At 40.3% G+C, this 14,396-nt stretch overlaps 1 protein-coding gene across 5 annotated transcripts in view; it reads right to left on the minus strand.

The window, feature by feature from the left end:
* Positions 1–14,012, minus strand: part of TXNDC8 (thioredoxin domain containing 8) — a 32,974-nt gene extending 18,962 nt beyond the window's left edge. For 4 of the 5 annotated variants that reach the window (XM_019965737.2, XM_070795263.1, XM_070795264.1 and 1 more), the window contains exons 1-3: positions 13,900–14,012; positions 10,509–10,613; positions 3,348–3,407 (exon numbers count right to left, since the gene is read on the minus strand). In XM_019965737.2, the coding sequence (XP_019821296.1) occupies positions 3,348–3,407; positions 10,509–10,613; positions 13,900–13,923 (189 nt within the window). In that variant the 5' untranslated portion in view covers positions 13,924–14,012. The remainder of the gene's footprint in view (positions 1–3,347; positions 3,408–10,508; positions 10,614–13,899) is intronic. The other variant, XM_070795266.1, reaches the window with a different exon arrangement.
* Positions 14,013–14,396: the final 384 nt, after the last annotated feature.

The raw sequence follows: 14,396 nt of genomic DNA on the forward strand, positions 1-14,396 counted from the left end.
TAGACATGGAGTGGTATATCGTGCATTTTAAGGCTTATGTGTTTCTTTCTTATATGCCTTACACCTTTTCACTGCCCATTTCTGTAAAAGATTTTGTAGCCATGAGATAAGAAAATATATCAGAATCCCAACTGTTCTAATCCATTACAATCTGATTTCAAGTATCACTTTTTTGTTTATCTTGTTTAAGAGTCAAGCGAAAGTTAGCCACCCACAGTTCAGTTCAGCCGCTCAGTTGCCCTTTGTGACCCCACAGACTGCAGCACACCAGGCCTCCCTGTCCACTGCCAACTCCCGGAGTTTATTCAAACTCAAGTCCATTGAGTCGGTGATGCCATCCAACCATCGCATCCTCTGTCATCCCCTTCTCCTCCTGCCTTCAATCTTTCCCAGCATCAGGGTCTTTTCAAATGAGTCAGTTCTTCACATCGGGTAGCCAAAGTATTGGAGTTTCACCTTCAGCATCAGTCCTTCCAATGAATATTCAGGACTGATCTCCTTCAGAATGGACTGGTTGGATCTCCTTGCAGTCCAAGGGACTCTCAAGAGTCTTCTCCAATACCACAGTTCAAAAGCATCAATTCTTTGGCACTCAGCTTTCTTTATAGTCCAACTTTCACATCTATACATGACTACTGGAAAAACCATAGCCTTGAGTAGATGGACCTTTGTTAGCAAAGTAACATCTCTGCTTTTTAATATGCTGTCTAGGTTGGTCATAACTTTTCTTCCAAGGAACAAGCGTCTTTAATTTCATGGCTGCCCACAGGATCAAAACAAATCTTTCCCCTACTGCCCACCCCTACTCCCAATACACACTAAATTATAATTTTCATGACCACAGTAATGACAACAATGAATACATTATTAGAAAAGAAAACTGCATTTTGTCTCACCTTGAGAAACAAAGAGCTATAAAAATCAAAAAGTGAAACAGGAACTAATGCTGCTGAGGATATGGAGAAATAAGAAACCTCTTACTTTGCTGGTGGGAATGTAAAGTCGTACAGTACTTTGTATGATAATTTATAAATTCCTCAATAAGTTAAATACAGAGTTATCATATGACCCAATAATCCCACTCCTAGATATATAGCCAAGAGAAATGAAAATATATGCTTAAATGTTTGTGCCAGTATGAGTCATAATACCCAAAAGTTGCAAACAAACCAAATGTCCATAAAAGAATGAATGGATAAAAAAGAGGTAGTAAATTATTCAGCAATAAAAGGGAATGGAAGACTGATACATGCTACCTCATGGATGAATCTTGCAAACCTATGTTAAGTGAGAGAAGCCAGTCACAAAAGACCACATTTTCTATCATTCCATTTATAAGAAATGGCCAGAATCAGCAAGTCTGCAGACAAGGTAGACTAGCAGTTACCTAGGGCTGAGGTGGTGGATACAGGGAACTAGGGGGTGACTACTAACGAGGGCATATTTCTTTTTGGAGTTGTAAATACCTTCTAAAATTGATTGTACTGATAGCTGCACAAGTCTTTGAATATCTGACAGATAATAATCCTAGCTGTTTATTCTGAATGCACGGCACACAATTCAGCGTAAAGGACAATTAAACACTGTCACACTTTGAGGGAAATAGAAAAATGGAACTTTTATTACATTCTGGGTATAATGCCATAATGTTTTTTCATATTCTGTTAAATATTATTACTTTGTTTTACATATAGAGAAACTGACATTTATAGAGGTTAACAGATAAGTGGTCACAAAACTGTTAAAGGGCAGATAGGATAAATAATAGATTGTTTAATTATAAAGCTTAAATTCAATCCAATGTATGCACAGGCCACTTATTACTGCTATTTTTCTTCATTTTAAAATAACAAATACTAGGAAGAATAAATTTTTAGACACATTGTATGTATTAATAAGCACATGTTGATTGAAAACATGAGGCTGATTATTTGGCGGTGGGGGTGGGGCTGGGATGAGGAAGAAAGACTCTAGAGAAAAAAGGGAAAGGTTTCCTGGAATTCCCTGTGATGCTTAAGAAAGTCCACACACACACACAAACAGAACTCCACAAAAAGCATAAGCTATAGAAAGGGGAAAGCAAGGTATGTAAAAATGTCTGTAACGCACAGAATTGGATTTTAGAAATTTATTAATAATCTATTACAGGGGTGAAATTAAAAGATGCTTCGTCCTTGGAATGAAAGCTATGACAAACCTAGACAGCATATTAAAAAGAGAAGCATCACTTTACTGACAAAGGCCTGGGCCTCCCGGGTAGCTCAGCTTGTAAAGAATCCTCCTGCAATGCAGGAGACCCTGGTTCGATTCCTGGGTCAGGAACTTTCCCCTAGAGAACTGATAGGCTACCCACTCCAGTATTCTTGGGCTTCCCTGGTGGATCAGATGGTAGAGAATCTGCCTGTAGTGTGGGAGATGTGGGTTCAATCCCTGGCTTGGAAAGATTGCCTGGAGGAGGGCATGGCAACGCACTCCAGCATTCTTGCCTAGAGAATCTCTATGGACAGAGGAGCCTAGTAGGCTACAGTCTGTGGAGCCGCAAAGAGTCAGACATGACTGAGCAACTAGCCACACATGGTTATTCCAATCGTCATATACAGATGTGAGAGCTGGACCATAAAGAAGGCTAAACACTGAAGAATGGACACTTTCAAACTGTGGTGCTGGAGAAGACTCTTGAGAGTCTCTTGCATAGCAGGGAGATCAAACTAGTCAATCCTAAAAGAAGTCAACCCTTTTAGTATTCATCGGAAAGGCTGATGCTGAAGCTTGAATACTTTGGCCACCTAATGCAAAGAGCGGATTCAGTGGAAAATACCCTGATGCTCAGAAAGATTGAAGGCAAAAGGAGAAGAGGGCAGCAGAGCATGAGATGGTTAGATAGCATCACCAACTCAATGGACATGAATTTGAGCAAACTCCAGGAGATAGTGAAGGATAGAGGAGCCTGGTGTGCTGCAGTCCATAGGGTCACTAAGAGTCAGACACAGCTTAGCAACTGAAGAACAACAACAGGGGTGAAAATCATTTTTCACTTTGAGCCCAACCCTAACCAACTGGTATTGTCTGTCTAGAGCAACTCTGTTGGGTAGGACTGTGGGGCAGAGTCAAGAGAAATTGATGAAAAACACTGGACTGATCAGTGAATTCTACCATAGTGTGGGAGAAGGGCACACAGCAGGAGAGCCACATATTTATTGTCTTTTAAAGAATACAAAACATAGAAGAACCTTATGAAGGCATTTACTGCTTCATTACACTTTAAACTGCTTGTATAATCACTGAGACAGCATTTCAACATCACACTGGATTTTACGAATCTACAAGGAGGGATTTAAGATTCTTACCCGAGCATTGTCCACATCCACATTAGCAAACATGACGCTTCGGTATTGCACAGACATTGCCTTCAAAAGAATAAAAATTTCCCATTAGCTTAATGTTAAGATTAAATCACACACTAGCAGTGTCTTTTAGCAAGAGCAAGAACCAAATAAAAGAGCTGAGAAAAGAGAGCTAAGCATCATCCTGGCACTACTGCCTAGAATCTTAAGGACAGAAGTCAAGGGCTGGGTGTTGCCAAAGTCAAGCAAAGATCAATGGCAGAACCAGAGTCTAAAGTCTGTGTTATGTATCAAAACTAGATTTCCCAGAATACTCTGCCAGTTGTCTTCCTGTTAGGTTCTGCCAATGGGAAGCATTTGCAGGAAAATGGAAAATGGGAATAGGGAAAAACAACTCTTCTCTGCTTCTGTTCCAGACGTTCTGGAAGCATCTTTGACAGTGGTGGAGATAATGGTGGTGGTATAATGGGCGTACGGTAATGGATGCAGAAGCAGCCTGTAAATGTCAGCTCCTGGGATATTCTTTTTTTCCAGACAGCTGTGCTTATTCTGTAAAGGTACTTAATGGGATATTGATTTGTTTGCATTACATCCTATCTCAAGCATTCCCATCGAGCTGTTTCAAATGAAACCTCTCTTTCACGGTGGTGTGAGGTCTCTGGAGCATGACCAAGTGGAGGTAACAGCAGACAGAGCTGTCACTGGGGGCTGCACCCACGGACAGGCAGGAAGCAGCATGACATGAACTGATTAGGTGGACGGTAGGTGCAGAGCTCTGTTGAAGGGATTCTCTCCAGTTGTATGTCCATAGAATGTGCCCTAAGTGGGAGTTCTTTCTTCAGTGGTTCATCAAGATGGGGAAATTAGGGGGAAATTCTTGGATGATAAACATGAAGGCCTTTGGTATTTTAGAGTACTTTTCAGATTAAAAAATAGACGCTGATTTTGATTGGCAGCATCTCCATGCCTGGCAGGAAGATGGTGATGCCCAGGAACTCTGGGGAAACTGACTTGTGCTTTTCAAGTTTAAGATATGTGGATGTTCCCTGGTAGCAGTCAGGTAGGGAAATGGATTGGACAGATATGGACATCTGATTCCAGAGTCAGGTTCTATTGATGAAGTTTTCAGAGTTTCCCAAGTCTGACAGGAAATGGATAGGTTTGTCATTTTTGTACTGAGTAGTAGCCAGAAGACCTGGTACAGATGTGGGTTTCTTGCTAGACTGACTGGTGTCCCTTATGAACACTTCCTTCCCTCTCTATGCCATACCATCCACAACAGACCATCCTCTGTCCTCAACAAAAACTCCTCCTTCTGCTCTATTCTTCCTCCCATACAATCTGTTACCATCTAGTCACCTATTCTGTTGATCTTCACTCTAAACTGTCTCCTGAATTTGATCTTTCCTTTTTCTCCCCAAACCACCACCCTAGTTCTGATAAATCCATCACTGACATTGTTGTTAAACTTGGGTTACCTGCCTCAGCCTTTCTAGCCCATTCTTATACAAACTGCCAAAAGTATTTCCCCCAAGTTCACAGCTGATCATTGCAAAACCCTTAACATTCTTTATGACTCTGCTGCTTCTGCTAAATCGCTTCAGTGGTGTCCGACTCTGTGCGACCCCATAGACAACAGCCCACCAGGCTCTGCCGTCCCTGAGATTCTCCAGGCAAGAATACTGGAGTGGGTTGCCATTTCCTTCTCCAATGCATGAAAGTGGAAAGTGAAAGTGCAGTCGCTCAGTCGTGTCTGACTCTTTGTGACCCCATGTGCTGCAGCCCGCCAGGCTCCTCCGTCCGTGGGATTTGCCAGGCGAGAGTACTGGAGTGGTGCGCCATTGGCTTCTTCGTTATGACTCTACAGCAGCTCATTAAGCTATAACACAAGGGTCTTTCCCCTCTGGGCTCAGCTTTCTTTCAAGGCTCATGGGTTGCCACTTCCACTGTATAAACTGAAAACGAGCCTCACAGAGTACATGCCTTCTCATGATCAAACCATACAATTTCTCAACAAATTTATAATCTCCCTTTTCTCAAAAATGCTCTGTTTGGGGATCTATGCCTGGTGATTCTCTTAGCCCAGAGTCAGCAATCTTTACCCTATACACCAAATCCAGGACTCCATATGGTCTCATGAACAAAATTTTAGTGGAACACGTTTGCCCATTCATTTGCATATTGCCATTGCCTGCTTTTGTGCTACAACACCAGAGCTGAGTATATATACTATAGACCATACAGCCCATAAACCTGAAAATATTGACTGTCTTTAACCTCTACAGACAAGGTTGCTGGCCCTTGCTTTCAGTCCTCAAGGCCCAGATCAAATGGGACCATGGAATTCACTTAAGACTTAAAAGCTTTAAATCGCTTCTTAAAAACCACTTTCAGTTATGATTTACTTTTTCTTATTACCAGACATCCTTTAGTAGAGACTGTGGGTGGTCAACTTTCAGTTTTTGTGTATTTGAAAATATCTTGGATTCTTCCCCACCTAGAGTAACGGTGTTGTCAGCTCACTTCCATTCCACCTTCCTGCAGAGCCTGGAAAAGGGAAAAGGGAAAGATTCCTCGGATTCCCTTGCAGCTAGAGTTCTGGATGCAAACTGGTTTCACCAATGAGACTCATGCAGGTAAGACTGGGAAGGCAGAAGTGAGACGGAGCTACTTTCTTTTTGTCTTTGGATGTTCCTGCTGGAGAGCAAGATCATGCTACCTCCATGCTGCTGGATCTAAAGGATCCAGTGCCCCAGCACCAGCTTCCAGATTCTGGTTCTGACTCCCCAACTGCTATTGTTGTTGTTTTCTCCCAGTAGTGGCCTCTCATCTCCTCTCATATCTCATTATGGCAAAGTTAGGATCCCCTCAAATGGGTCTGTGGTGCTCTTGAGTCATTCTTGGGGTTCCAGTCTGGAGCCCATTCATCCAGCCTTATAATGATTTTATGAGCATTTAATTCCTTGTATTCAAGTTTTTTTCTATCTAATTTGGTTCCTGTTTCCAGTTTTTGAGCTCTGACTGATACAGTACCCTAGAGTAATAAAAGCCTTTTCTCCAAATCCATTAGCTACTGTGGGTTTTTAAAAAATGACACAGAATACATAAATACATTCTCTTGTAAAAGTTCAAACATCACAAGAAAAATAAAGCAAAATATGAAATTTCCCTATTCTCAACCCTACTCCAATTTTCACTCCCTTTCACAGAAAAAAAACCATTTGCTATGCATCTTCTGCTCCTCTTTGTCTACATACATACTGATATATACACACACAGATACAGTCTGCATGCTTAGTCGCTCATTCGTGACCCCATGGACTGTAGCCCTCCAGGCTCCTCTGTCCATGGGATTCTCCACACAAGAATACTGGAGTGGTTTGCTGTGCTCTTCTCCAGGGGATCTTCCCAACCTAGGGATTGAACCCAGGTCTTCCATATTGCAGGCAAATTCTTTACTGTCTGAGCGACCAGGGCCCTGGTGTGTATATATATATATATGGATATTTATCTCTGCTTTACATAAATGGTACTATATCCATAAATTTTCCTATATTGTTCTCTTTTTACTTAATTCTATGTTGTCTTGGAGAGAATTTCATCATTATGTATGGGTCTACTTGACTCTTTTTATCATCTGAATAGTATTTCAGAGTGTGGATACACCCAAATTAAAAAAAAACAAAACAAAACTAAACTGTGTGTACATTAGTCTGGATTCCAACAGAAAACAGCACATTCAAGTTAGGATAATTTAGGGAAGTTCATCACCAAAGGGCTAACTATAAATAACTGTAAAGTTAAGGATGGGTGTGGAGGAGCTGTGAGAGCCTGGACACAACCCCAGCCATTCTCAGGGCCTAAAGGTATGAAGGGAAGAAGGGGTTACTAAGCCTGAGCCTAAAATGCCTGTTGGGAAATAAAATCTGATCAGCTTTGACTTTGTGGCAGGTGAGGATATTTATACTCCTAAAGCTAAACATTGGAGACCCTTAAGTTTTAAGTGTCTGAATAGAGAGGCCTGCCAGATATTAAAATATGTGCTGTAGATATTCCAATAATTTCAGGCACAAAATAGATGTTGATATGTGAACTGTGAACTTCCAGATGTTCAAGATGGATTTAGAAAAGGCAGAGGAACCAGAGATCAAACTGCCAACATCTGCTGGATCATGGAAAAAGCAAGAGAGTTCCAGCAAAACATCTATTTCTGCTTTATTGACTATGCCAAAGCCTTTGACTGTGTGGATCACAATAAACTGTGGACAATTCTGAAAGAGATGGGAATACCAGACCACCTGACCTGCCTGCTGAGAAACCTGTATGCAGGTCAAGAAGCAACAGTTAGAACTGGACACGGAACAACAGACTGGTTCCAAATTGGGAAAGGAGTACATCAAGGCTGTACATTGTCACTCTGCTTATTTAACTTATATATATCATGTGAAATACTGGGCTGGATGAAGCACAAGCTGGAATCAAGATTGCCCAGAGAAGTATCAATAACCTCAGATATACAGATGATACCACCCTTATGGCAGAAAGCGAAGAACTAAAGAGCCAGAAAGAGGAGAGTGAAAAAGTTGGCTTAAAACTCAACATTCAGAAAACTAAGATCATGGCAGTTGGTCCCATCACTTCATGGCAAACAGAAGGGGAAACAATGGAAACAGTGGCTGACTTTATTTTCTTGGGCTCCAAAATCACTGCAGATGGTGACTGCAGCCATGAAATTAAAAGACACTTGTTACCTGGAAAAAAAGCTATGACCAACCTAGACAGCATAGTAAAAAGCAGAGACATTACTTTGTCAACAAAGGTCCATCTAGTCAAGGCTATGGTTTTTCCAGTAGTCATGTATGGATGTGAGAGTTGGAGTATAAAGAAAGCTGAGCGCCAAAGAATTGATTCAGCTTTTGAACTGTGGTGTTGGAGAAGACTCTTGAGAGTCCCTTGGATTGCAAGAAGATCTAACCAGCCAATCCTAAAGGAAATCAATTCTGAATATTCATTGGAAGGACTGATGTTGAAGCTGAAACTCCAATACTTCAGCCACCTGATGTGAAGAACTGATTCACTGGAAAAGACCCTGATGCTGGAAAGATTGAAGGTGGAGGGAGAAGGGGATGACGGAGGATGAGATGGTAGGATGGCATCACTGACTCAATGGACATGAGTTTGAGTAAGCTCCAGGATTTGGTGATGGACAGGGAAACCTGGCGTGCTCCAGTCCATGGGGTCACAAAGAGTTGGACATGACTGAACTGAACTGATGTCATGTAGCGAATTTCGTTATCTGAATATGTTTCTTTTAAATATCAAAGTTTATGACTGGTTAGAATGAATTCAAGTAGATTTAAGAGTTTAAGTCAAAAAATTGAAATGTTAGAAACCCTGCTGAAAAATAATATATTTTCGGTTGTGTAGAGAAATCTGAACTTTATAACTGAAGTAGGAAATTGCACAAAATGGACCATAAATGTGAAACTTCTGTGCAGAAGGAGAAATGAAAAGAAAATGTCCTGAGTTTCTTTCTGCAGCATGTTGTACACTCTCCCCACCAAATGGTGTAAACACTTAAATGGGGTAACAGAAAAATTAACTAGATGAAACACTGTATGGACATGGAAAGTATAATCTGGAGAGTTGATAAAAATATAAACCAATGTGTAGATGGCAAAAGACCTGAATATAAACATATGATTACAATTAAGTGGAATATTTTACAAAGAAATTTTATAAAGGAGCTCAGATATGAAAGGAATAAGTAAGACATAGGATTTCTTCTGATAATGGGGTTGAAAGATTGGGGGTAGTTTACTCTTTTTTATTATAGTTTAAAAAATACCATGTTCATCTGTAATCTATTCCAATATTTGGAAGTTCTGAACTCTAGAACTTTGGTAAAATGTCATTATTATGAATAATCCATTCCTTTATACAACTGTACTCTCGCACATTTTGATGATCCTTGTAGAATTATCCACAAATAAACAGTATTAATCTGGTGTGTGTACTAATGATCTAATTAGATCTCACTAAATTATCTTCAGGTTAAGCAGGACGCTTCCAAAAAAAACTATGATTCCATGCAGAAGATTTTAAGTGTAATCAGGTCCCATTTGTTTATTTTTGTTTTTATTTTCATTACTTTAGAAGATGGATCTAAAAAGATATTGTTGCAATTTATGTCAAAGAGTGTTCTGCCTATATTTTCCTTTATGGTATTTGGTTTTACATTTAGATCTTTAATCCATTTAGATTATTATTTTAATACCATTTTTATATGGTGCTAGTGAATGCTATAATTTCATTCTTTTACATCTAGCTGTCCAGTTTTCTGAGCACCACTTACTGAAGAGACTGTACAGTCTCTTCTCCATTTATAGTCTTGCCTCTTGATAAACTGATCTTCATAAATTGATCATAGGTATGTGGGTTTATTTTTGGCTTTCTATCCTGTCCCATTGATCTACATGTTTGCTTTTGTGCCAGTACCATGCTGTTTTGATTACTGTAGCTTTGTAGTATAGTCTGAAGTCAGGAAGCCTGATTCTTCCAACTCCAGTTTTCTTTCTCAAGATTGCTATTTGCTTTGTTTCCATGCAAATTAAAAAAATTTTTTTCTAGCTCAGTGAAGAAAGCCATTGGCAATTTGATGAGGACTGCATTGAGTCTGTAGATTGCCTTGGGTAGTACAATTATTTTAAAACAAACTTATGCTTACTAACAAAGAAAGGAGGGGGAGGGATAAATTAGGAAGTTTGTGTTGGGATTATTTATTGGGATTAACACATACACACTGATATACATAAAACAAATAACCAACAAGGACCAGGGAACTATAGTCAATATTTTATAATAACTTATAAGAAAAAAGAATATGAAAAAAATATCTCTGTCTCTATACCCCTATCTATCCATCTAAGTGAATCACTGTGCCGTATGCTTGAAACTAACACAACACTGTAAACCAACTATCCATCAATAACATTTTAAAGATTAAAATAAGAATAGTAATAAGGAGGTGGGCACTAAGTGGGGGAAAAACTATCGCCCCAGAATGGCTCGTAACTGCCAAACTTTTAAGATTTATTGGGAAAAGTATTCAAGGACTTTAAATTCCTTCTAAAAAACTGTGAAATAGACGCTGATGATACTTACATGAAAAACAGGATAAATCCTTTTGCAAGGCCCACACCATTTTGCTGAGAATTCAATTACCACGAGTTTGTTTCCAGCAGCTTTCAAAAACGCTTTTAATTCATCCTGAGACCAGAACATAAATGAGGAAATGTGTACAGTCACTGAATCTCATATAGTCAAGCAAGGCACAAAATGACAGCATAGTTATGGTGCCCACCCCATTGTTCTCCAGGGAACCCAATCTTTCCTAAATGTCCCTGAGGGCATATATATATTTATCTTCCTAAGTATACATGCTGCTGCTACTGCTGCTAAGTCGCTTCAGTCGAGTCTGACTCTGTGCGAACCCATAGACGGTAGCCCACCAGGCTTCTCCGTCCCTGGGATTCTCCAGGCAAGAACACTGGAGTGGGTTGCCATTTCCTTCTCCAATGCATGAAAGTGAAAAGTGAAAGTGAAGTCGCTCAGTCGTGTCCGACTCTTCGCGACCCCATGGACTGCAGCCCACCAGGCTCCTCTGTCCATGGGATTTTCTAGCCAAAAGTACTGGAGTGGGGTGCCAAAAACTTTCAGTTCAGTTCAGTTCAGTCACTCAGTCGTGTCCAACTCTTTGCAACCCCACAAAAACTTTAGGATTCTATTTACCAGATGGATTGGTAATGATGGTTGATAATGGCTGGATACCTCTGGCAAGAGACTGAGACTGGTCAATGAGAGATGAGGGGTAGAGGGTGAGGATGAATGGGTGTTCAAGGTGGATATCTACATATAATTTTTTAAAACAAGGACCTAAACATGCATTAACAGAGAAATCTAAATAGAAGCTAATTCAGCACCTTTAATCATTTTTTGTTTTTGTTTTTTTTTTGGGGGGGGAGGCTGATCATTATTAAAGCTATAGTTAAAACCATACATTTAAGGATAAGACATGCTTCTTGCTGAATGTCTTAAGTGAATTTTCTATCAGCTATCTGTATCATCTAAATAAAGTAAGACTTCCCTTCTGGGACCTCATGTCATGGTATCTATGCTTGACTGCTTTGTGAACAATGTCCTACAGTACTTATTTCATTCACGACTTTCCAACAAGTCCCCCACAGAGCCCAGTCCTGATTCACTTCAGTGCCTTCATGGCCCCTAAGTGGCACATGGTAAGTACTCAGGGAGCATTTAGTTGACTAGATGAATAATCTGCTAGTACACAGTGTTCTGTTAAGGATTTATTTTTCCTTTTCTCACTGGAATTGCAATAATAGTACCTAATTTACTCTGTGGCTGGTATTCTCTTCCTTAATCTTTACAACCACCCTATGCAGTATTATCATTATTATCCCCATTTCACAGATGAATAAAATAACATTTTTAAACTTTCTCAAGGTCAACCAGCTGGTGAGTGTCATAGTTGGGGTTACTAACCTTACTAGTTTGACTCCAAGGTCCATTTCCTTAACCACTATAGAAAATTGCCTCCTGAGTTCTTTATGGTAATGGAGCTTACTCTCTCTCTCTCTCTCTAGCCCAAATGCCATCATTCACTCATCCCTGGACCACTAATTAAGATGGAGGGGTGGGATCAGTAATTGAGTTACGTCAATTGGGGCCTATCACTGGAAATAGGGATGGGATTTATTCCATACAGATGGAATACACTCTATAACAGGGGAGTCCTGACAATTACACTGTCATTTGACTTCCTTTCAGGAGGTGAAACTGATAACTCAAAGAAGACACATTCTTCCTTTAATAATATGCCTCCAAGAGAGGAGTGATTAACTTTTCAGAGAGCCACGCCACCTCCACTTCTCACTTGCTTCTGAAGTTGTAAGTTAGAGGTCATCTTCAGAAACCCCCAACTCTTCACTTCCCAGTAGTTATTAGGGTATAAACTGACCTAGTTGGTCCCATGAACTTGACTTGGCTAAGTTCTCTGTAGGTAATACTCCATGGTACAGAGTGATCCCACATGTACCAGTTAAGGCCTACTCTGTGCCGGGTACTGGACACACTGCTAGGATGCAGCATGGACAAAAAGACAAAACATTCCACCCCCGCCCTTCATGAAGTCTGCATTTAGGGGAAAGTCAACGGTAACCATCTCTGGGGTCGCAAAGAATCAGACACGACGGAAGCGACTTAGCAGTAGCAGCAGCAGCAACGGTGAGATAAGTGAAATATATAGTAAATTTGTGATCACTGCTAATAAAGAAAAAAAGTGAAAGCATCTTAGTCGTGTCCAAGTCTTTGCGACCCCATGGACTATACAGTCCATGGAATTCTCCAGGCCAGAATACTGGAGTGGGTAGCCGTTCCCTTCTCCAGGGGATCTTTCCCAACCCAGGGATCAAACCCAGGTCTCCCAGATTGCAAGCGGATTCTTTACCAGCTGAGTTACCAGAGAAGCCCAAAGAAAAAAAAGGAGAAGAATAAAATAAAAAGGAAGGATGAGAGTTGGATTACAATTTCAGTCTGGGTGGCCAAGGACCACCTCGATGTAATATTTGAATAAAGGCATAAAGGAAACAATAGGTCCTCAGAATAGGTACCTAAGAAGGAGATGGAGAGGGCTTCTCTGTGAGATTCCCAGGAAACCAAAAAAAAAAAAAAAGAAAAGAATGAGTAAAATCATTAGCAAGTGTATGCTATATTTAAAACATTTTCTTAAGCCAAAGTTACTTGGCCATACCTTCTTTCAATCTGGTTGGTCTCATATTTGTGATCTTAAACACAAGCGTGTTTGGGAAAGCGTCAAAAGTCTAAGTCTGAAGGTGCTAGTGGAGGGAAGACCCAGGCCCTACGCCTCCCCCTTCCCTCCAGCTCCTGGTCCCCTGAAATGAGTGGGTATCAGAATGTCTGGATGCTAATGCCTGCTTCACCTCTCTACTCTTTTAAAGGCAATTTTCTTCTTTATAAATAATTATCCCTGGCCTTTACATGTATTGAGGTCCGTTACAGCGGTACCACTGGACAATGGATGGCAAGTGGCTTTATGAAATACCACCTCAACAATTACTAATGCCCCCTGTCTAGGGGTTCTCTTTCCTAGGATAAGAGAAAAATGTGGACTATTTTACTTCCAGAAAAATTTCCAGGTACAATCAAAGTAAAATTGGTAGGATCAGATATAGGATGAGATATGTTACAAGCTGGTCTGGATCTAGCTAGAGTAAAAGCAAGAAATGAGAAGCAGGAAGGGATAAAACTCTTTTTGACCAACTTTGCTCTTGGCTCTTCTCCACAGAATGCCATCCCTCAAGAAACAGCATGAAGAAAAAGCATTAAAAAAACAAACTCTTCTTGCCTCGGAGCAACAAAGATGTACCGCGTGGAGGAAATATTACTTAGAGCTAATCAAATCTGCTCTCAAGACGGTCTCTTTTGAAATACTTCTTGAAGCCAAATGAATACTTGCCATGTCTCTAATATTCTGCACCATGATTTACACCTGGGAATTGCTGACAAAGCTCTCCTGTTGGTTCAGTTGGCAGACTGTAGCTGTCTCTTACCAATTATAGCATCCTGGCCAGAGTATAAGGGTACCTTCTCTATGACATCACTGAACATGACATCTTAGAACCTAGAACTTTGGAAGACATGGAGCTAATTTCATTTGTATGCCATGACTACTTGGTCAGTATGTGGTCAGTGAGAATCTGACAACTGCTGGCCTTGTGTGCAGAATCAATAATGTGTCTGTCTCTTTTTAATCTCCTACTACCTATTTCTATGCGCCTCCTTCCCTCCCCCAGTCCTGGCAACCACCAAATGAGAAATAAGCAAGGTATTCATGTATTAAATAGATGAAAGTTATTTTCATTTAGGATTCTGAAGGAATTATTTTGCAGTTGAGAAAGATACTAAAGCCTTAATTCTAAAATAATGCTTCTTGTAAATTGGGTCTTTTGAGTC

This window comes from Bos indicus, chromosome 8 (assembly GCF_029378745.1).
Source record: "Bos indicus isolate NIAB-ARS_2022 breed Sahiwal x Tharparkar chromosome 8, NIAB-ARS_B.indTharparkar_mat_pri_1.0, whole genome shotgun sequence".
In the NCBI taxonomy this organism is placed as follows: domain Eukaryota; kingdom Metazoa; phylum Chordata; class Mammalia; order Artiodactyla; family Bovidae; genus Bos; species Bos indicus.